The 22,878-nt window shown below is 38.2% G+C and overlaps 1 protein-coding gene across 4 annotated transcripts in view; it reads right to left on the reverse strand.

Moving 5' to 3' along the window:
• Positions 1–22,878, reverse strand: part of CRLS1 (cardiolipin synthase 1) — a 32,735-nt gene that overhangs the window by 1,120 nt on the left and 8,737 nt on the right. For all 4 annotated transcript variants that reach the window (XM_030915068.1, XM_030915069.1, XM_030915067.1 and 1 more), the window contains exons 3-6: positions 21,226–21,355; positions 5,055–5,140; positions 4,360–4,428; positions 1,924–2,015 (exon numbers count right to left, since the gene is read on the reverse strand). In XM_030915068.1, coding sequence (XP_030770928.1) covers positions 1,924–2,015; positions 4,360–4,428; positions 5,055–5,140; positions 21,226–21,355 — 377 coding nt within the window. The remainder of the gene's footprint in view (positions 1–1,923; positions 2,016–4,359; positions 4,429–5,054; positions 5,141–21,225; positions 21,356–22,878) is intronic.

Genomic DNA, 22,878 nt, shown 5'->3' on the forward strand with positions numbered 1-22,878 from the left:
AATTACCCTTAACCGAATTCTCCTTGAAATGACATCAACTGACACCCGTGGCATGCTGAATGCCCACAGCTAGGAGATTACTTTTTAGTGTACTCACACACTTCTGCTTTTATTAGGTGAGGCAGAATCAAGATTCCCTTTTGTTGGATCTTGAATCTGTTCATGCCACTTTGATATACTAAATTCATAAACCAATGAAATATATGTGTTAGAAAAATTGCTATTTCTAGCTGGACGCAGAGGCTCATGACTATAATCCTATCACTTTGGGAGGCTGAGGCAGGAGGATTGCTCAAAGCTAAGAGTTTGAGACCAGCTTGGGCAACATAGTGAGACCTTGTTTCTACAAAAAATAATAATATAAAAAATTAATGGCTGGGCGCAGTGGCTCACACCTGTAATCCTAGCACTTTGAGGCCGAGGCAGGTGGATCAATTGAGGCCAGGAGTCCGAGACTGGCCTGACCAACATGGTGAAATCCCACCTCTACTATATAAAAATTGGCCAGGTATGGTGGTGGGTGCCTGTAATCCCAGCTACTCAGGAAGTTGAGGCAGGAGAATGACTTGAACCCGTGAGGTAGAGGTTGCAGTGAGCTGAGATCAGGCCATTGCACTCCAGCCTGGGCAACAGAGCGAGAACCCGTCTCAAAAAAAAAGAAAAAAAAAAAATTAATTAAATTAAAAAAAAACAAAATAGCCAGGTGTGGTGGCACATGCCTGTAATCCCAGTTACTCAGGAGGCTGAAGTGGGAGGATCGCTTGAGGCCAGGAATTCAAGGTTACGGTGAGCTATGATCATGCCACTGCACTACAGCCTGGGTGACAGAGCAAGACCCTGTCTCCAAAAAAAAAAAAAAAATTTTTTTTTAAAATTGCTATTTCTGAAAACTACATTGGATGCTTTACAAAAGACTCAATAAAGGTGACTTGATTTAAAAAAAAAATACTGTCTCTGTTTTCATGGGTTCCTAGGGAAAAAAAGTACTGTCAAAATAAATAGGCAAGATGATTGTGAAAAGACTAGGGAAAAAATCTAAACAGTTCTTAGACTGCTTTGTAAATGTTTTAAGTTCTTGCGTCACCTTAAAGAAGTAAAAAATGAAAATCAGAGAGGTTGTATTATGGATGTAGTTTATCCAAGAAAGAAAAAACTCCCACTGATGGACCTATACTCAAAAAGTCTTCATCCTATATCAGAAGGTATAAGATGAATTGGAATAAATGTACACTTAAATATTTTAAAATACAAAATTTAGAGTAGTTGTCATTTTTTAAAAGCTTGCCTGGCTTAACTGACTGTGATTAGCCACCACTTTCTGGTCCGGACTGTACCAAGCAAGATAATTTTAATTCTAGTTAAAATTGTGCCAAAATATAATACTCCAGTATCAATGTGACATATTTTGAACTCTGAAAGCATGAATTTGACACACTTTTAAGATGATAAATAAGCAATTAGTATAATAAAATTCAAACTCCTTTCTCCAGTTTTCCCTCCTACAATAACCCTTTCAACAGGCTGGACTCAGCTTCCCTACCCTCTCTCCAACACTCTGTCTCTTGGCTTAGGCCCTGTCTTTGGACTCCTCTCAGTCTCTTCCTACATGCAATCCACCTATACTTCATGCATCAAACACCACCTCCTCCCTGAAACTGCCCCTCTTATTCCTATGAAGTTATCTCTTCCTCCCAAACCCTAACACATTATCACTGCCTTTTACCCTTTTAATTTGTATGAAAGCTAACTTCTACATCTCATACTTGGCAGGAAGTGTCTTAACAATGGTATCAATCACAAAATATAGCCACAGCTTTATCCAGTCAGTGCTCAATAAATGCTGTAAGAACAAGGTCATTCGAGGGCTATCACAATAAGTCATTCTGTTGACATTCTAAGACAGTGATTCTAAATTTAGCTTACCACAGTATCTGAAGATAAATGCTGTCAGCATAGTTGAAAACTGGAGCTGCCAAAGAAGCTGCCACCAAGATTAACTGGACTGCTGTATTTACCTAAATAAAAAAAGAAAAAGTTCTAAGTGAATAGTGCTAACTGGATCCTATTTCAAGCGTTCAAGACAAAAGCACAGCCCATCACACTATAACATGACATACCCTCAGCATGCTTGCAGTTCATCTACACTACCCCTGCCCAAGAAGCTTGCATTTACAGGTGAGCACACACAAAAGGGTCAACCTCACTAACTGACCCATCTGTCTGCACAGCTGCCCTTAAGAGTGAGAGTAATGACAACTGTCAGAAAATACCACTACCTTGAATTCCCACAGCAACTCAAAAATGTTACAAAATTACTTTGCCTTTTTTCCAACTGCCCATTAAAACAGAATATGAAAATAACTAGGCTACCTCCTCATGGGTAAAAGAGTAAGGAGTTAGGTGACTTGCCTGCAGTCACAGCAGGCCAAAGCTGGAACCTAGATTTCCTAGGGCCTTATCTGATGTTCCTTTCTTGCCTACCTGTCAAACCTTGTGAGGTTAGAAAATTAAAATGCACTCATCTCAGGACAGATGCAGTGGTTCATGCCTGCAATCCCAACACTTTTGGAGGCTGAGGCAGAAGGACTACTTGAGCCCAGGAGTTCAAGACCAGCTAGTTAAAAACCAGTCAAGCATGGTGGCGTGCACCTGTACTCTCAGCTACTTGGGAGGCTGATGTGGGAGGATATTTTGAGCCTGGGAAGTCAAGGCTGCAGTGAGCTATGCTTGCACCACTGTGCTCAAGGCTGGGCGGACAGAGCAAGACCCTATTTCAAAGAAAAAACACTCATCTCCATAAAAGAACCTCTCTAAAGGAGGAAATGAGTAGGCTTCCTTACACTAAAAGACAGCACTGGGGAGAAAAGAAAATAGAACAAGAAACACACTGGACACTCCCTCTATCATCATGAGAAGCATTCCATGGAAGAGTCTGTAAAGTATGAAAAAGGGAGTGAAGCAGAAAAGCACCTCTGTTCTATCACCCGTTCTCCAGCCAAATGACACTTCATTTTAAAAAATAAATAATAGCTGGGCACAGTGGCTCACGCCTGTAATCCCAGCACTTTGGGAGGCCAAGGTGGGTGGATCACCTGAGGTTAGGAGTTTGAGACCAGCCTGACCAACATGGTGAAACCCCATCTCTACTAAAGAATACAAAAAAATTAGCTGGGCGTGGTGGTGCATGCCTGTAATCACAGCTACTTGGGAGACTGAGGCAGGAGAATTGCTTGAACCCGGGAGGTGGAGACTGCAGTGAGCCGAGATCGCATCACTGCACTCCAGCCTGCGCAACAAGAGCAAAAACTCCATCTTAAAAATAAAATAAAATAAAATAAAAAATAAATTTTATCTGAAGGACTTCGTATAAGGGTTTAAGGCACTTGTCCCTGTACCTCTTTAAGCCACTTTCCATGTAGTGCTACACTCAAATTGCCATACAATATAAATACAAGTCACTTGAAGCCAAACAAACAAAAAACAACAACAACAAAACCCAAACCCTATGCATGTAGGTGAAAGTCCACCCCAGGGAGTTCTGTATAAAAGCTACCACCCTTCTCTCTCAAAAAGGATGGGCATTCTTCACCTGTTAAATCCTTGACATTAAAGATGGGACAAAAGAATGAACTGAGAAAACTTATCAAAACTACTAGAAAAACAAATATGGTTTGAGAGGCATTAACAGTATCCTCTTTGTGTGCAGACTGGCATATACTTACTGCCCTGAATGCTCAGGAAAACAGAATGGACAACTAAGAGTAGCAGTTGTTTATCAGTGAACAAAACTTTTTCTTACTTTCCTATGCCTTTCCACTTAACTGTCAATCCTGAAAATGAAAGGCCATTTGGTGTTTTCACCACAGGGAGGAGGGGAGTGAAACCACAAGGGACTCTTCATAATCTGTGAAACTCAATCAAGAAGCAATTACAGCCAAGCTTGGTGGCTCACTCCTGTAATCCCAATAATTTGGGAGCCCAAGGCAGGAGGACTGCTTGAAGCCAGGAGTTCCATACCAGCCTGGGCAACAAAGTAAGACCTTGTTTCAAAAAAAAAAAAAAAAAAAAAAAAAGGAACAATTACATTTCAATTCCCTTTCCCTGAACAGTGGCCCAATTACCTCATTCAGAGCTTAAACTCTCAGACCACCAACTCAAGGCACAACATGTAAAGGATGATCCAAAAAACATGGAGGACAAAAGAATTGGGTTAAAGCTGCCTGCCTGACGCCACTCTCTAGCCTCTATGCTCTATGCATTTAAATTTGTCTCATTTTCAGCTGTTCTTGACTGAGGTTTATATCCCATATAATAAAAATTTACAAAGGGATAACTTAAAAGAACATTGCATTCTCTTACCTTGCTGATGAATGTTGGTTTTAACCTAGCTGTGGCATAGCAAGGATTGAAATACTTGGCAAGTGTTCGCTGGCAGAGGACCAAAAAAGATAAAGTAATTAATTTATTGTTTAAAATAGACATTTTTATTTAAAATAGACATTTTGTTATTATAGTCAGGTAATAACATAATTTTATAAATCATACATTCAATATATACTGAAAACTTGAGTTTTAAAAAATTTATAGATTTCTCAATTGCTGTAAAATTCAAACACAATACCTATAAAGTTGCTTTATAAAATTTTATTAAACTCAAAATTCCCTTATTCACTATTTTCTTTTTTGAATTAAAAAATAAAATGAACAAAATACTGCTCTATTTTCAGTAGACTGGGAGCCAAAAGAGGTTAATTGCCACGCGTCTGTGCTCAAATATTTATAGAGCTCATGAATAAATATGCAAACAAATCGTTCCATGTTCATACAACTGTGATTTTTAAAACCAATTCTAGACTATCCATGGTAGAGGTTAGACAGTATGTCTCAGACCTATGTGAAACACCTTTAAAGAATCTGCTTCTAGGGATATGGGCTGGCTGGTCTGGGTTTCACGTGCCATCAATTGAAAAGAGGTTAACTTTAAAAAATATCTTTTTGTTTTTTCCTTAAATCATATACAATGCTAAAAGAATACTTTTTGGAAACAAACTCACTGGTGTTGGAAGAGTTCGGTATCTGACATAAAAAACAGCAGCAATCAACATTACATCTCTTGAAATGATCATATAAGTAAGTGGAACTGAAAATCAAACATAAAATAATTTTAACTGGGATTCTGAAAATTACTAACATATATTATGAATATAATAACGTGTCATTCAGCCTTACCACAAACTGCTGTTTTCACAAATAGTTTTATAATGAACACCTATTGATGGTTTAGGGTTCCCTATAGCAAACTACTGATTTTTATATTCTTCTTTAACCCGCCCTCAAAACAAAGTGAAGTACAGACTATAGCTTTGAAGTCTGTATCTGCGTTTCAGTATGCCGATCTTCTCATCTGATTATGCTTTTTTCTTGCATGTTTTTAAGCTATTGGTCTGAAGTTGTCAGCATCAGCTCTACTCAGCACTCTCTCCTCCTCTGCTACTTCTTAGCTCTGTACATTTGAAAAAAAGATCACCATACTCAGAATTACATGGAAAGAGATGATAAAGGGGTGGCGAAGGATGTGGGAGGCCTCAAACTCTTCTGGAATCTCAGGAGCTTTGATTGCTTGTTCTGCATTTTAGACTATTCTCTGAAGAGTAAAATTTGCTGTTATGTGCAACTAGTAGAGAAACAGAATTTTTTTTGTTTTTGTTTTTGTTTTGTTTCTTTTTGACAGGGCCTTGCTTTGCTGCCTAGGCTGGAGTGCAGTGGCACGGTAACGACTCACTGCAGCCTTGACCTCCTGGGCTCAAGGCAATCCTCTCACCTCACCCTCCCAAGTAGCTGGGAGCACAGGTACATGCCACCATGCCTAATTTTTTTTTTTTTTTTTTGGTAGAGAAGGGATTTCACCATGTTATCCCAGCTGGTCTAAAACTCCTGAGTTCAAGCGATCTGCCCGCCTCAGCCTCCCAAAATGCAAGGATTACATGCATGAGCCACCGTGCCCAGCCTGAAATATTTTATACTTATCCAGCCAGTTTCTTCCCAGGGATTGCTGTTTTTCTCCTTGCCCATTCAATGAATTCAACTTGTCAATAGTTCTGTCATCATTCCTCAGATTTTACACTGTGGTCCCAGAGCCATAGCCAATAGAAGGATATTTTCAAATAAATACCTAAGGAACCCCTATTTCCTTATTGAATGGGAATGAGATGGCAAAGAACTTGCTTCACTTTATATCCTTCTGCACCACAGAAAGTTTTTAACTGTGAATATATCTTTTATAAGAAAAAAATTATTATTTTTAAAAAGGGGGGAAAAAACCCTGAGTTCACTCGGTTCAAACACTATTCAAGCTATTTCAAATAAATAAAGATAAAAATAAAAAGGATCATGAATATCCCTTCCGTAATACTTTCAAACAAATCTTTTATGAATTACTGGAGGCTGTACTTATGGTCCTCTCCAGTTTTGACATTCAACTGGCTCTGCAATTTGAAGAAAATCTCTAATTAATTACAGATTTAAAATTTAAATCTCTGCTGGTTATAGCTATGATGTAAGTGTTGATCCTTGGCCGAGTCCTTGACGGATAACACTATTCCAAAGAAAAAGTGCTTATCCACTCAAGTCATAGCATTTGGAGCAAACAAGATATGGCTATATGAGCCAAGCATGAAAACAGTAACTCATAATTTTTAGGAACATTTTTGTACTTGTAAAACAAACTTTTCTGTAGCAATCATTAGCTGGCAAAATCTAACAACACTCATACTTTTAAAATGCAGCAATCCTGTGCAGTGGCTCACGCCTGTAATCCCAGCACTTTGGGAGGCCGAGGCAGGCAGATCACCTGAGGTCAGGAGCTCGAGACCAACCTGGCCAACATGGAGAAACCCCATCTCTACTAAAAATACAAAATTAGCCAGGCGTGGTGGCGCATGCCTGTAATCCCAGCTACTCAGGAGTCTGAGGCAGGAGAATCACTTGAACCCAGGAGGTGGAGGTTGCAGTGAGCCAAGATCGTCCCACTGCACTCCAGCCCGGGCAACAAGAGCGAAACTCCGTCTCAAAAAACAAAACAAAACAAAACAAAAAGCAGCAAATCCATGCAAATTAAAATCTATGTATGCGTGGAAGAACATGCAAGATTGCATTCAACCAGGAATGTAGGCCTATGGAATTCAGACTATGCTTGGTGCAGCGCATTAGGTTCCAACCCAACAGTGTGACCTAACAATTAGCATCTCTGGACTCAGTTTACCATCTGTAACCATCTGGTAGGGGAAAGAGCTATTAAAAAAAAAACAAACAAACAAGAGTTCCCCAAACTGACTGCCCATCCAAAAGTCACCTTGAGAGAGTTCAGTAAAAGCCCAGATGAAAGCTCTCTTCCAGGTGAAAGCTCTCCTCTGGGTGACTCTTATGCACAGCAAGGCTAGAACATTTCTGCACCAGATGGTCTCGAAGGCCTCAGCCAACTGAAAGACATGGGCTCCTACTGTAGTTAAAAAATTTTATCCTATTTCCTGGCTTTCCCTCTTGGCCTCCTCTTCTCTTCTACAGTTAAAACAGCTTTCATTTTGCCTACTAGAGTAAGAAAGTGATGGGTAGGACAGTGTAAAATGTGTCAAGGACTTCTCCAGGTTTTTTCTCCCTACTTGCTAACTCTGAAACATGGGTAATATTTGCAACGATATTTCCAGTGTCTGTAACTAAAATGTTATTAGAACACATTCTATACTCACTAATTCAAATATTTTCTGTGGCTGCTTTCACACTACAACAGCAGAGCTGAGCAGCTATGACAGAGACCACACAGCCCACAAAGCCAGACATCATGGTCAAGTTTTATTAGCATTAAAGGGAAAGATTTCATAAAATCGTTTACATATTAAAAATGGTTAACATCTACACCATAGGTTTTTACACTGAAAACTGTAAATTTAACAGAATATTCTAGAAAATTAAGCCAGAAATAACAATTTAACATATGGTAAACCAGAAACAATATAATAATACAAAAATGTGGCAGAACAAATACACACAGACCTAAGTTCAGTGGACATAAATCTAAGTAGAAATTAACTTGGATTTGCCTTCCACTCTCTAATCAACATATAAGCCAAAGAATTTGTTTTCATCCTTCTCCCCCTCCCAAAAAAGACCAAAAAGAATAGCAGAATGATTTATTATTCTTGCAAAAAAGGAAAGCAAAAAGTTTCTTGACCTCCAATCCTGCAGAAGATATGTCTTACTCTTAGAGAAACAAAGGTATTAAAATGAAGGTAGACGTGACTTTTAAAAAATGCAGCATAAAAGTAGGAACATGCAAGACTGCATATATGCATCATTCTACTTTCCAAAACTCTCCTAAAATGACAGTAAAGAAATGAAAGATATAAAAACACAAAGAGAATGAGTAGAGGAGAGAGATTTCAAAGTTTTAACCAAGCTTATTAGTAATAAGGTGGGAAGAGCTGAAACCTAAGTTCTTCAGAAAGGAATTCTCACAAGAAGCAACTCCACAAGAGAAACTCAAGAAGTCCATATAAAGAGCAGTCAGATCCCTGCCCCAAGCCTTCCCTAACACCTTACTGCTAGGGCTGTGGGCTCCCTGTGGCTAAGAGTGATTTTTACATTTTTTAATGGTTGGGGGAAAAAAAGTCAGAAGACCAGTATTTCAAGACACATGAAAATGCTATGAAATTCAATTTCCAGGCTGGGCGGGGTGGCTCATGCCTATAATCCTAGCACTCTGGGAGGCTGAGACAGGCGGATCACTTGAGGCCAAGAGTTTAAGACCAGCCTGGCCAACGTGGCAAAATCCCATCTCTACTAAAAACACAAAAATTAGCTGGGCCTCGTGGTGCATGCCTGTAATCCCAGCTACTCAGGAGGTTGAAGCATGAGAATCACTTCTTGAAAGTGACTGGGAGGCAGAGGTTGTAGTGAGCCAAGACTTGTGCCACTGCATCCCAGCCTAAGTGACGGAGTGAGACCCTGTCTAAAAAACAAACAAAAAACAAAAACAAAAAAACAGGCATGGTGGCCCATGCCTGTAATCCCAGCACTTTGGGAGGCCGAGGCAGGTGAATCACCTGAGGTCAGGAGTTCGAGACCAGCCTGGTCAACATGGTGAAACCCCGCCTCTACTAAAAATACAAACAATTAGCCGGGCATAGTGGTGGTGGCTGTAATCCCAGGTACTCACGAGAATGAAGCAGGAGAATCACTTGAACCTGGGAGGTGGGGGTTGCAGCGAGCCGAGATAGTGCCACTACACACCAGCCTAGGCGACAGAGCGAGGCTCCGTCTCAAAAATAAATAAATAAAATTAAAAAAATAAAATCAATTTCCAGTGTCCATAAGTGAAACTTTATTGGAATACATTCACATTCACTCATCTATATATTTTCTATGGCTGCTTTCACGCTACAATAGCAAAGCTGAGTGGTTGTGACAAAGATCACATTACCCACAAAGCAGGAAATATTTATTATCTGGTCCTTTGCAGGAAAAGTTACCAACCCCCACTCCACGTTACTCTCTGAACCAAGGGGCACTGGAGTGCAGTAGGGTCTACATACTGAATAATGAGACCCCAGCCTCCTCCCACAGCTTAGCTCCCAAAACCCTGGTGGGAAGGCCTTTATAATTCCCAAGCAGCAGATGGAGAGCTAGGATCTACAGAATAAGCTTAAAGATACTGAGAATTCAGGCCCTGCACCCCAGTGCCTGCTGAGCTCCCAATGAACTTTTCATGCCTCATTCAAATATAAGTTAGCAGCCAAAGATCACCACACATTTCAATAAAGTCTCCACCATACAAGAGAGGCCAAAACAAACAAAAAATAGAATCTGAAGGAAAGAGACCCAATACAGAGGTTTTTTAAAAATAAATAAATAAATAAATAAATACAAGTATACCTCCGAGATATTGAAGGCTCTGTTCCAGACCACCGCAACAAAGCCAGTACTACAGTAAAGTGAGTCGCACGAATTTTTCAGTTTCCCAGTGCACATGAAAGTTATGTCTACACTACAATCCATTTTGTGTATGGTAGTAGCACTGTCTAAATACACACACACACACACACACAAGCACACACACCTTAATTTAAAAATACTTTACTGCTAAATCATGCTAATGATCATCTGAGCCTTTAACGAGTCATAATCTTTTTGCTAGTAGAGGGTCTTATCTCAACGTTGACAGCGGCTGACTGATCAGAGTGGTGGTTGCTGAAGGCTGGGCTGGCTGTGGCAATTTCTTAAAATAAGACAACAATCAAGTTTGCCACATAAATTGACTCTGCCTTTCACAAAAGATTTCTCTGTACCATGCAATGCTATTTGATAGCATTTTACCCACAGAACCTCCTTCAAAATTGAAGTTAAGGCCGGGCGCAGTGGCTCACGCCTATAATCCCAGCACTTTGGGAGGCCAAGGAGGGTAGATCATGAGGTCAGGAGATCAAGACCATCCTGGCTAACATGGTGAAATCCCGTCTCTACTAAAAATACAAAAAAATTAGCTGGACATGGTGGTGGGCGCCTGTAGTCCCAGGTACTCGGGAGGCTGAGGCAGGAGAATGGCATGAACCTGGGAGGCGGAGCTTGCAGTGAGCCGAGATCATGCCACTGCACTCCAGCCTGGGCGACACAGTAACACTCTGTCTCAAAAAAAAAAAAGTTGAAGTTAATTCTCCCAAGTCCTGCAGCGGCCTTATCCACTAAGTCTGTGTAATATTTTAAATCCTTTGTTGTCATGTCAACAGTGTTCACAACATCTTCACCAGGAGTATATTTCATCTCTAAAAACCTCTTTGTTTAAGAAGCAACTCAGGAAATTTTTATCATGAGATTGCAGCAATTCACTCATCCTCAGGCTCCACTTCTAATTCTAGCTATCTTGCTATTTCTACCACATCTGCAGTGACTTCCTCCACTAGTCTTGAACCCCTCAAATCATCCATATGGGTTGGAATCAACTTCTTCCAAAAATCCAGTTAATGGTGATATTTTGACTTCCTCCCATGAATCATCAATATTCTTAATGGCATCTAGAATGGTGAATCCTTTCTAGAAGGTTTTCAATTTACTTTGCCCAGATCCATCAGAGGAATCACTATCTATGGCACCTATAGCCTTGGGGAATGTATTTCTTAAATAATAAGACTTGAAAGTCAAAATAACAAAGGACTGAAGAATGGATGTGTCAGTAGGTATGAAAACAACGTTAATTTTCTTGTTTATCTCCATCAGAGCTCTTGGGTGATCAGGTGTGTTGTCAATGAGTAGTAACATTTTAAACTGAATCTTTTTTTTCTGAGCAGTAGGTCTCAACTGTAGGCTTAAAATATTCAGTACATCATGTTGTAAACAGACGTGCTGTCATTCATGCTTTGCTATTCCATTTCTAGAGCACAGGCAGAGTAGATTTAGCATAATGCTTAAGGGCCCTACCATATTCAGAATGATAATGAGCACTGGCTTCAACTTAAACTCACTGGCTTCATGGCCTCTAGCAAAAGAATCAGCCTGTTCTTTGAAGCCCATGCACTGACCTCTCTCTAGCTATGAAAGCTTTAGATGGCATCTTCTTCCAAAAGAAGGGTGTTTTGTCTCCACTGACAATCTGTTGTTTATTGTATCCACCCTCATCATTAGCCAGATTTTCTGGATAACTTGCTGCAGCTTCCCCACTAGTGCTTGCTGCTTCACCTTGCACTTCCATGTTATGGAGATGGCTTTTTTCCTTAAACTGCACAAACCAAGGTCAGCTAGCTTCCAACTTTTCTGCTGCAACTTCTTCACCTCTCTGTGCCTTCACAGAATTGAACAGAGTTAGGGCCTTAATCTATTATAGATTAGGCTTTGGCTTAAGGGCATGTTTTGGCTGACTTGATCTTCTATTCAGACCATTCAGACTTTCTTTCCATAAGCAATAAGGCTGTTTTGCTTACTTAACATTTATGTGTTCACTGGAGTAACAATTTTAATTTCCTTCAAGAACTTTTCCTATGCATTCACAACTTGGCTAGCTATTTGGCACAAGAGGCCTAGCTTTCAGCCTCTCTCAGTTTTTGAAATGCCCTCCTCACTAAGCTTAATAATTTCTAGCTTTTGATTTAAAGTGAGAGACATATAACTTCTTCCTTTCACATTGTAGGGTTATTAATTGATCTAATCTCAATATTATTGTGTCTCAGAGAATAGGGAGGCCTGAGGAGAGGGAGAGAGATAGGGGACCCACAGATTGGTGGAACAGTCAGAACATACACAACATTAATTGATTAATTTCACTCTTGATTAACAGGATTTTGGAATAAGTTGATTCCAACCCTCATGGATGACTCTCATGGGTTCACTGCATCCCAAAGCAATTAGACAGTAACATCAGGGATCACTGATCACAGATCACCATAATAGATTTAATAATGACAAAGTCTGGAATATTGGCAGAATTATTATAATGTGACAGAGACCAGGTGCTGTGGGTCATGCCTGTAATCCCAGCATTTTGAAAGGCTGAGGTGGGAGGATCACTTAAGCCCAGGAGTTCGAGAGCAGCTTGGGCAACATAGGGAAACCCGATCTCTATAAAAAATTTAAAAATTAGCTGGGTGTGTGGTGGCGCACATCTGTAGTCTCAGCTACTCAAGAAACTGAGACAAGAGGATCCCTTGAGCCCAAGAGGTCAAGGCTGCAGTGAGGCATAATTATACCACTGCATTCCAGCCTGGGTGACAGAGCAAGACCCTGTCTCAGGAAAAAAAAAAAAAAAAAAAAAAGTGACAGAGAGGCAAAATGGGCACATATGTTAGAAAAATGGTGCTGATAGATTTGTGGACATACGGTTGCCAAACTCTGAATTTGTAAAAAATGTCACTTTGCAAAGTGCAATAAAGTGAAATGCAATAAAAATGAGGTATGCGCATGTATGTATAGACATCCTGAATGACATTCATCCACGATATAAGAACTTTTTTTTTTTAAACGAAGACAGAGAACATGAACTCTTGAAAATTCAAAATGAGAGCCAAAAAAAGTCAACAGAAGGGGGGAATGGTAATGTTGGGGGAATCTTTCAGAAGAAAAAAAAAAGACAAAGATTTTTAAAAGAAAATCTGAAAGAAAAGAATCAATCCATGAAGCTCAGTTATGATGGGGTGACAGTAGCCAAAGCTCAGAGCCCTCGAGGCTGGGCTCTGATAAACCATCTCCTAGCTTGCAGCTAGGATCTGAATGACTATTCCTACAGGGTTGGGAGAAAAGATGGCCCAAAGTAAAACAGGACTCCCAGGATTGTCTCATCACCTGGTGGTCTATGTGGTCCCAGACTGTTAGCATTCCTAGGCACCTGGTAGAACAAAAAAATCTTCTCTGGTGAGTAATGCCATGTTCATAAGAATCAAATATTCCTCCAAATTATTTTTCAAAGAATATATCTAAACAGGAAAAAAAATAACAAATAATTAAAATACCATGAGTAAGAATCAACAGAAACAGTGGACAAATGAAAGAGACTACCAAAAGATGTAAGATTTTTGAATCACCAGAGTCTATAAAAACAACTAAGCTTATTAGCATGTACAAGGGGATAAAAGTCAATATTGAAAACTTCAGCATGGAACTGAAAACCATAAAAGATGACTTAGCAAGTCCAAAAAAGAATAAAACAGGAGTTCTATAGTTAGAGAATACAATAGAAGTTAAGATTAAATAGATTTGGTACAGCTAAAGAGAGGCAATTAAATGAAAAATAGTAAACCTATTAGCACAGCCAGAATGGAGCTCAAAAAGATAAAATGAGCGAACACAGAAAAAACCCACTGAGATGTAATGGATACAGAGAGAACGTCTATCAGAGGTATATTGTAGTCCCAAAAGAAAAGAAAGAATACACAACAACATTTAAAGAGATTGTGGCTGAGAATTTTCTAGCACTAACTTCAATATATAATCCACAGACTTAGAAGTCCAATAAATCCCAAGCAGAATAAAAAAGAAACTTATAACAAGAAATATTATTATGAAACTGAGAAAAACAAAAGACAATCTTAAAAACAGCCACAAGAAAACAAAATTGCCTTCAAAAAAAGCAATACGGCCAGGTGCAGTGGCTCTTGCCTGTAATCAGAGCTCTTTGGAAGGCCAAGGTGGGTAGATTGCTTGAGCTCAAAAGTTCAAGACCAGCCTGGGCAACAGGCGAACTCCATCTCTAAAAACCATACAAAAATGAGATGGGCATGGTGGCACACACATGTAGTCCCAGCTACTCAGGAGGCTGAGGTAGGAGGACTGCTTGAGCCCAGGAGGCAGATAATGCAGTGAGCTAAGATCATACTACTGCACTCCAGCCTGGGTGACAGAGTGAGACCTTGCCTTGAAAAAAAAAAAAAAAAGGATTAACAGCTGATTTCTTATTATCAACAATGGAAGAGAATGACTGAGCAATATCTTAAACATGCTAAGAAAAACTAACACCAACCTGGAATTCTATACACAACAAAAATATTCTTCAAGAATAAAGACAAAATGAAAACATTTTCAGAGAAAAAGAATTTACCAGTACACCTACATTAAAAAGAATTCCAAAAGAACATACTTCAGACAAAAGGAAAATGATCTCAGATGGGAAGTCTGAAATACATCAAACAACACAGACCAACAAAGAGTAATAAATATGAAGATAAATTTAAATGAACATTATATAAACATATCTGTGAGTTTAAGAAATATATAAAAGTATGACAACAGTAACCTAAGCTAAGAGAATAATTGGAGTTCAAGTATTCTAAGGTGCCTTCCATGCCCAGAATGAGTACAGAATTATTAAGATCATATTTTTATAAAGATAAATGTTTTAATTTGGAGGAAAACTGAATGGAAACCGTGTAAAACTTTCAAACTAGTAGAGTGAAAGAAAATATAATTTAAAAATACTAAAAAGGACAAAACATACGTGTCATATACAATACTTCAAGTAAAATAAAAGACTGAATGAAACATCTCTCAATCACAATAAATATTAATGGATTAAATGCTTCTGTTAAAAGACTATTTGGGTTAAGAGAAAATGGGTTTTATTTAAAATATGTTATTTACATATATATTTACATAAATATATGTTATTTATAAGTGATATCTAAAAAGATGCAGAAATGTAGAAGGTAAAATATTTATCATGCAAACACTACCAAAAGCAAGCCAGCTGAGCTTAAGTAATAGCCCACAAAATATATTTTAAGGTAAAAATCATTACTAGAGCTATAGAGGGTCACTTCACAATAAAACATTCAATTCACCAAGAAGACATAACAATTTCTAATTCATACTCACTTTAACAACATAACTTCAAGACATACAAAGCAGGCCAGGTGTGGAGGCTCACACCCATAATTGCAGCACTTTGGGAGGCCAAGGTGGGCAGATCACTTGAGGTCTGGGGTTCAAGACCAGCATGGCCAACATGGTGAAACCCCGTTACTACTAAAAATACAAAAATTAGCAGGGCATGGTGGCATGCACCTGTAATTCCAGCTAGTCAGGAGGCTGAGGTAGGAGAATCACTTGGACCCAGGTGGCGGAGGCTGCAGTGAGCCGAGATGGTGCCATTGCACACTAGCCTGGGAGACAGAGCAAGACTCTGTCTCAAAAAAAAAAAAAAAAAAAAGATACAAAACAAAATCACAACTACAGAGACAAATACTGGAAAACTAGACACACAGTAGGAAACTCTAACTGCTGAACAAACCAAAAGCAAAAGAACATTCAGTGAAGAAACAGAAGACTTCAAGAGCAGGATTAAAACTTGATCTAATAGACCTATGAAGAACATCATACCCAATAACTGTAGAATATACATTCAAGTATTCAAGGAATATTTATAAAATCTGACTGTACTGGGCTGAAAGGCTGAAATCACAGAGCATGTTCTCTGAACACAAGGTTATTACGATTGAAATTGTAACAAAAAGATAACTAAAAAATCCCCCCCAAAATGGCAACAAATTAAGATATATTTATTTTTAACCTAACAGGTCAATGAAAGAATAATACTGGAAATAGGAAAATATTGTATACTGGACAATGACACACTAAAACTAACATAGGAGATGCAATGAAAGTGGTAATTAGAGGAAAATATACAGTATTATACGCAATCTTTAGAAAAGCTGAAAAACAAGTAGCCACCTATAGCTGCACGGTTCAAAATACACATTAGACTTTGAAGGTGTGATAGGAAAAAATTCTCATAAATTTATTGATTACAAGTTAAAATGATAATATTTTTGATATAGTGGATTACATAAAATATATCAATTTTCATGTTTCCTTTTTTAAAAAAAGCTACTAAAAATTTTTAATTACATAAGAATCTCCATTTTATGGCCGGGCGCGGTGGCTCAAGCCTGTAATCCCAGCACTTTGGGAGGCCGAGACGGGCGGATCACGAGGTCAGGAGATCGAGACCATCCTGGCTAACATGGTGAAACCCCGTCTCTACTAAAAATACAAAAAACTAGCCGGGCGAGGTGGCGGGCGCCTGTAGTCCCAGCTACTCGGGAGGCTGAGGCAGGAGAATGGCGTGAACCCGGGAGGCAGAGCTTGCAGTGAGCCGAGATTGCGCCACTGCACTCCAGTCTGGGCGACAGAGCGAGACTCCGCCTAAAAAAAAAAAAAAAAAAAAAAAAGAATCTCCATTTTATTTCTAGACAGAATCGATTAAAAGAATTTAGAGCCAGGCATGGTGGCTCACACCTGTAATCCCAGCACTTTGAGAGGCAGAGGCACCTGAGGTCAGGATCACTTCAGGATCACCTGAGGTCAGGAGTTCAAGGCCAGCCTGGCCAACATGGTGAAACCCCGTCTCTACTAAAAATACAAAAAAACTAGCCGAGTATGGTGGCACAGGCCTGTAATCATAGCTACTCAGGAGGCTGAGGCAAGAGAATCGCATGAACCCAGAAGGCAGAGGTTGTAGTGAGCTGAGATCAGGCCACTGCACTCAAAAAAAAAAAAAAAAATTAGAAAAGGAACAGCAAAGAAAACCTGAAGAAGAAAAAATAAAACAGCAAGATTTAATGAAGTACTAAACAACATATCAGAGAGGCTTGACAAAACCCAAACCTGGTTCTTTGAAAAGATTCATAAAACTGACAAACCTCTGGCAAAAAAAGATTAAAAAAAAAAAGAAAAAAAGGGACAAAAAATAAGAGGAAAAGAAGGACATTACTACATATCCTATAGACATCAAAAGGTTAATGAGAGTTATTCTGGGCACACTGCCTATGGGGTAGCCCTGCTCCACAAGGAGTAGTAAGTCAATAAATAAAGTTAATGAGGATACCATAAATCCCATATGATAAATTTTTTATAATGTAGATCAAATGGACAAATTCCGAGAAAAACATCACAACTTAAAAACTGGTCAAAAGGTACAATATTGAGTGAGTTGGTTGAAGGTTAAAAAAAAAAAAAAAGATATACTTTAAACCTGAATCATCCTGTTAACAAAGAAAATGAATTATCTATTTTAAAACTCTTCCGTAAAGAAAACTCTAGGCCTCAATGGCTTTAACAAATTCTACCAAACTTTTAAGTAGAAATATTCATAATGAAACATCTTCCAAGAACGGAAGAAAAAAAAAAGTTCCCAGTTCATTTTATGAGGCTAATTATAATCTGATATGAAAACTTAACAAGAATATATGAAGAATTCCAAGCCGATCTCATGAATTAAAATTTGAAATCTTCCACAAAATATTAGCAAGACAAATCCAGCAATTTTTTCATAATATATCATGGCAATGTTGGATTTATACCAGGAATTGCAAGTTGTTTTAACATTAGAACTAATATTGCATTAACATGTGTAATTCACCACACATGAACAGCTAAAGGGAAAAACAATACGACCATAGTAATACACAAAAGGAGTTTGACAAAATTTATATCCAGCCCAGGGGTGGTGGCTTATGCCTGTAATCCCAGAACTCTGGGAGGCCAAGAGTTCAAGATCAGCATGAGCAACATAGCAAAACCGCATCTCTGCAAAAAACACAAAAAAATTCAGTACTCAATTGTAAGAAAAACTCTTAAACTCTCAACAGAAGTGAACTTCTTAACTTGAAAAAGGATACTTACAAAAACCAACAGCAAACATCATCTTTAATAGTGAAACACTTAAGGCTTTTCTATGAGATTGGGAACAAGACATTGACACCACTCCTTGCCAACACTGTACTACTCAGTGCAGTAAGGCAAGTAAAAGAAACAAAAAGTAAAAGGATTGGAAAAGAAGAAATACATTGTCATTAATTACATATAAGACATAATTAAGCATGTAAAAAATCCAAGCGAATTTATATGTATATTGTTAGAATACAAGTTAGCAAGTTTCACTAGACACAATAATCAACATTAGAAACAGTACTGACTTTTTCATATCAACATGGAGTTATTAGAAAATAAATTTTTTTTTTTTTTTGAGGACAGAGTCTCACTTTGTCACTCAGGCTGGAGTGCAGTCATATAATCTCGGCTCATTGCAACCTCTGCCTCCCAGGTTCAAGACATTCTCGTGCCTCACCCTCCTGAGTAGCTGGGATTACAGGCACATGCCACTACACACGGCTAATTTTTGTATTTTTAGTAGACAGGGTTTCGCCATGCTGGCCAGGCTACTCTTGAAGTCTTGATTTCAAGTTATCCACCCACCTCAGCCCCACAAAGTGCTGGCTTACAAGGGGGGTAAGCCATTGTGCCTGGCCAGAAAATGAAATTTAAAAGCTACCATTTATAAAAGCACCAAGAACTATCATGCACTTAGGAGTGAGTCTAACAAAAATGTTTATTATCTTTCTGGAGAGAACTATAAAACTTTGACAGATACTAAAGAAGACCTAAATAGAGTAGATACAGCATGTCCGTGGACTGGAAGACTTAAAATTGTAAAGATGCAAATTCCTCCAAACAGATCATAAGTTCATTGCAATCCCAATCAAAATCCAAACAGATTTTTCTCTGGAAAATTGCTGATTCTTGGAAAAGTTGATTCTAAAATTTATAACAAATGGAAAGGGCTAAGAATGTCCAAAGTGGAAAGGACTTGCTCTACCAGACAGCAAGACTTTTAGCAAAGCAATAAGAAGGGTGCCACTGATGCAAAGACAGACGAATCAACGGAGAAAAAAACAACTTAGAAATGACCTTGCTCTGAGTCTGAAAATACCTATTTTTCTATAAAATGTGCTGGGATAAATGGGTAGCCATATAAGCATTAGAAAATGAATTAAGAGAGATAACTTTTTAAAGAAAACATCAATTAGGAATCACATTTTCTTAAAATCCTAAAAGCTTTCCAATACAAAACACGATCACATGTAAAGGAAAACGTATCAGAATGATAAGAGACTGCTCCATAGCAAGTTGGAATCTCCAAGTCTATGGAAGAGGGTCTTCACAATTCCAAATTAAAATCATCTGCAATTTAAAAATTACACCTCTAGCCTAGGCAACATGGCAAAACCCTATCTCTACAAAAAATAGAAAAATTAGTCAGGCGTGGTGGTGCATGTGGTGGTAAGTTCTTGGGAGGCTGAGGTGGGAGGACTGCTTGAGCTGGGAGGTCAAGGCTGCAATGAGCTGAGACTGTGCCACTGCACTCCAGCCTGGGTCACAGAGTGAGACCCTGTCTCAAAAAGAAAGAAAAGAAAAAGAAAAAAGATTAAAAAAAGTAATGCCTACTTCAACTGTCAATCATGTATGGAAGACAAAATACAGACATTGAGATGTCTAAGACCTCTAAAAATCTGGCTGCCACACTCCATCCTTCTACAGAAAACAACTGGAGAAAAGGAATAACTTAATGCAAAGGAAGACAAGGGAGCCTGGAAAAACAGACTCAACATAGAGGAAAGAAAATGGAAACTCTAAGATTGCCAGTGAAGGGAAGTCTCAGCTTAGAAAGCAACCTACACCAATTATATAAGTAAAACTCACAGCAATGTTACTCGTAATTCCAAAAAACCTGGAAACAATTTCTATGTTCAACAGCAAAATGACTGGGCAACCTTTGTAAAACAATACATCAAAATACAATGTAACTATGAAAAAATGGGAGGGGCCAAGCAAGGTGATTCAAGCCTGTAATCCACAGTCACTTTGGGAGGCCGAGGTGGGAGGATCGCTTGAGCCCAGCAGTTTGAGACCAGCCGAGGCAAGAAATCTTACACACACACATACACACACCCCAATCACATACACACTTCAATTCTAACTTTCAAAGAAGCACATAAAAGTAAACATTAGTCCAATTTATTTTTTATTTTGGTACAAGAACTTAGAAAACTAAAAGCAAGAAAGAAAAATAATTTCTAGTTGGAGGAGACTACGTTAGGCTGAAACGCCACTATACTTCTTTCTACCAAGTGTCAATAATAACATGATACCGAGGGACCATGTGGCAGCTTCTTTGTTCTAAGATATCATTTCTTTCTTTCTTCCTTTTTTTTTCTTTTCCTAAACCTCAAAAATGCAAACTCTTAGACTGATGGTGAAGGGAAGTCCCAGTGTGATTAGATATGATTCCTAGCTCTTAGAAAAAAAAACAGTTTAACTTCATCTGAGGGAGAACAACTGAGAAATACAACTGAAGTAGAAAATGAACAATCAGAAAAGCACATGGAAAATACAAAGCAAAAAATCATAAAATCTTATTAGAAAAAGTATTCATATAATGTACAAACTATTGTATAATTTAAAAATTGCCTAATAGGGTCTACATAATGTGAAATTTTATAGACATCTTCAGGATTTCAGAGTTCTCACTTATTATGATTAAACGATATTAATAAAGATAATAAACATAAGAAAACTAAATTGCTTTCAAAAAGCTAGGCACTAAAAATATATAATATAGCACCAAAAAATTTCAGAGTAATATGAATTGGCACTGTGAAATATTTGTTCGATTTTAATTTTAAACAACCTTACTAGGAAAGCAACTGATTTTACTAGTAAAACAAGGACACAAATTCTAAAATCCGCAATTAGTTTGACAAATAAAACAGTTCAACTGTTTAAAATTAGGGAAACAGTTTAAAGTTGAAAACTATATTTTTGGAACAAAAATTATTTGTCTCTCAAGAGAAATCCTAAGCTGACTAATGTCATTCTTCCCTGTACTATTCAAAAGTACGCATGACGTGTTCTTACCTGGAATAAGATCTGCATAGGTCAAGCTAACATATAAGATACTGATAAGTATTTTATCAGCAAGTGGATCAAGAGCACTTCCCAAAGCTGATTTTTGATTGGCCCAGTTTCGAGCAATAAATCCATCCAACTGAAAATAGAAGTTTTTTTTTTTATATATAAATGTCATAACAGGAACAGAGTAGATATTCTGAAGCTTAAGATATACCAGAATAACGATTATACTCTCATAAAATGTAAACAAAATCTCTTCTGTTTCTTACCCCCAAACATTCTCATTCTTTCACTGGTATACATTTTGCTTTTAAATTAGCAACTGGTCTTAAAATAAATGCACATTTATTTTCTTTCCCCTCAAGGCCTTCTGGTTATTTCTCAGTATTTTCACAAGGCCCCTTTGGTGGATGAACCCAAACACACATTTAAAGATATGGTTAGTGATGTATTTAAAGCTATAAAGAACCCAAAGAAAACTCAAAGAAAGCATGCATGGCTGAGCCTGGTCTAGGATAATATAATTCAACTCCGTTAAAACTTACCATTTTTCTGTTTTTCAATTTATTTTGCTCAATACCACTGTTTATTCCTTATTCTGACTGTATCAGCATTACCCACATTTGAGTAGAAAACTCAGTCCTCTCTACCTGACCTAGTTAAAATTCTGATACTTATTTATTTTTATATTATTGTGATAAAAATAAACTATATTTAAAGCATAAGTCACATCTAGTTGCTAGTGGGCCAAATGGGGCCTGCAAGCTGGTTCTGTTTGATCTATCAGAGCTTTTAAAAACTGTAATTAGTTATCTACATTTAAGTATTCAGTTCTTCCCATAAAAACCCAGATCTCCATTCTAACTTGAGAAGGGAGTGGTCTGGCCACTCTGGGGCCACAAAATGGACTGAAAAGTATTGTCTCTCCACATTAAACAAGGCAAGTATTTTCTGGTTTATCCAAGTCCCTTCCTGGCTTTTACTCATTTAACTTCAAGTTTCAACAAATGTTTGAGTTCCCTAAGACTATTTCTAAGGGGAAAAAAAGATTAATTTAGACATAATTAATCATGGTTCATTTTAAAGAACAAATAAGTTGTCATATCTCAAGTACTCCAATGAGTTACAGGAGACAGCAGGAGTCCAGGACCGTGGTAAAAAAAATGTGGTCTTTGTAGCAGAACAAAAGCTGTTCAAGTCCTGGCTCTGCCACTTACTAGCTGTGTGATCTTGGATAAATTATTTGACCTGACTAAGCCTTAGTTTCCTCATCTGTAAAACAGAGATAAATTACCTACCTCAAAAGGGTGGTTGTCTTCAGCACATTAAGTGATTAATACTTGTTCAGCACTCAACGCTTAGTAAATCCTCAAAAAAAAGCAGTTACTAGCTATTACTATCGCAACTGAAAAAAATCTATTTTCTTCTTAAGCATATGAACAGAAAAGTACCTAGCCTGGGGAGCTGGGACCTTGGAAGATGAGGTTTAGTTCAGTTTCTGACCTCAGGGAACTTAACGTTTCACTTTTTCACCATCATCACCCTCTCATCTTCACTATTCCTCTAACCCACACTAGATTACAAGGACATCAACATCATTCCTTTACAAACATCTGTAACTCCCCTTCACTCCACTCTCCTTCAACCCTGCTTAAAAAC

Source organism: Rhinopithecus roxellana, chromosome 13, assembly GCF_007565055.1.
Source record: "Rhinopithecus roxellana isolate Shanxi Qingling chromosome 13, ASM756505v1, whole genome shotgun sequence".
NCBI lineage: Eukaryota > Metazoa > Chordata > Mammalia > Primates > Cercopithecidae > Rhinopithecus > Rhinopithecus roxellana.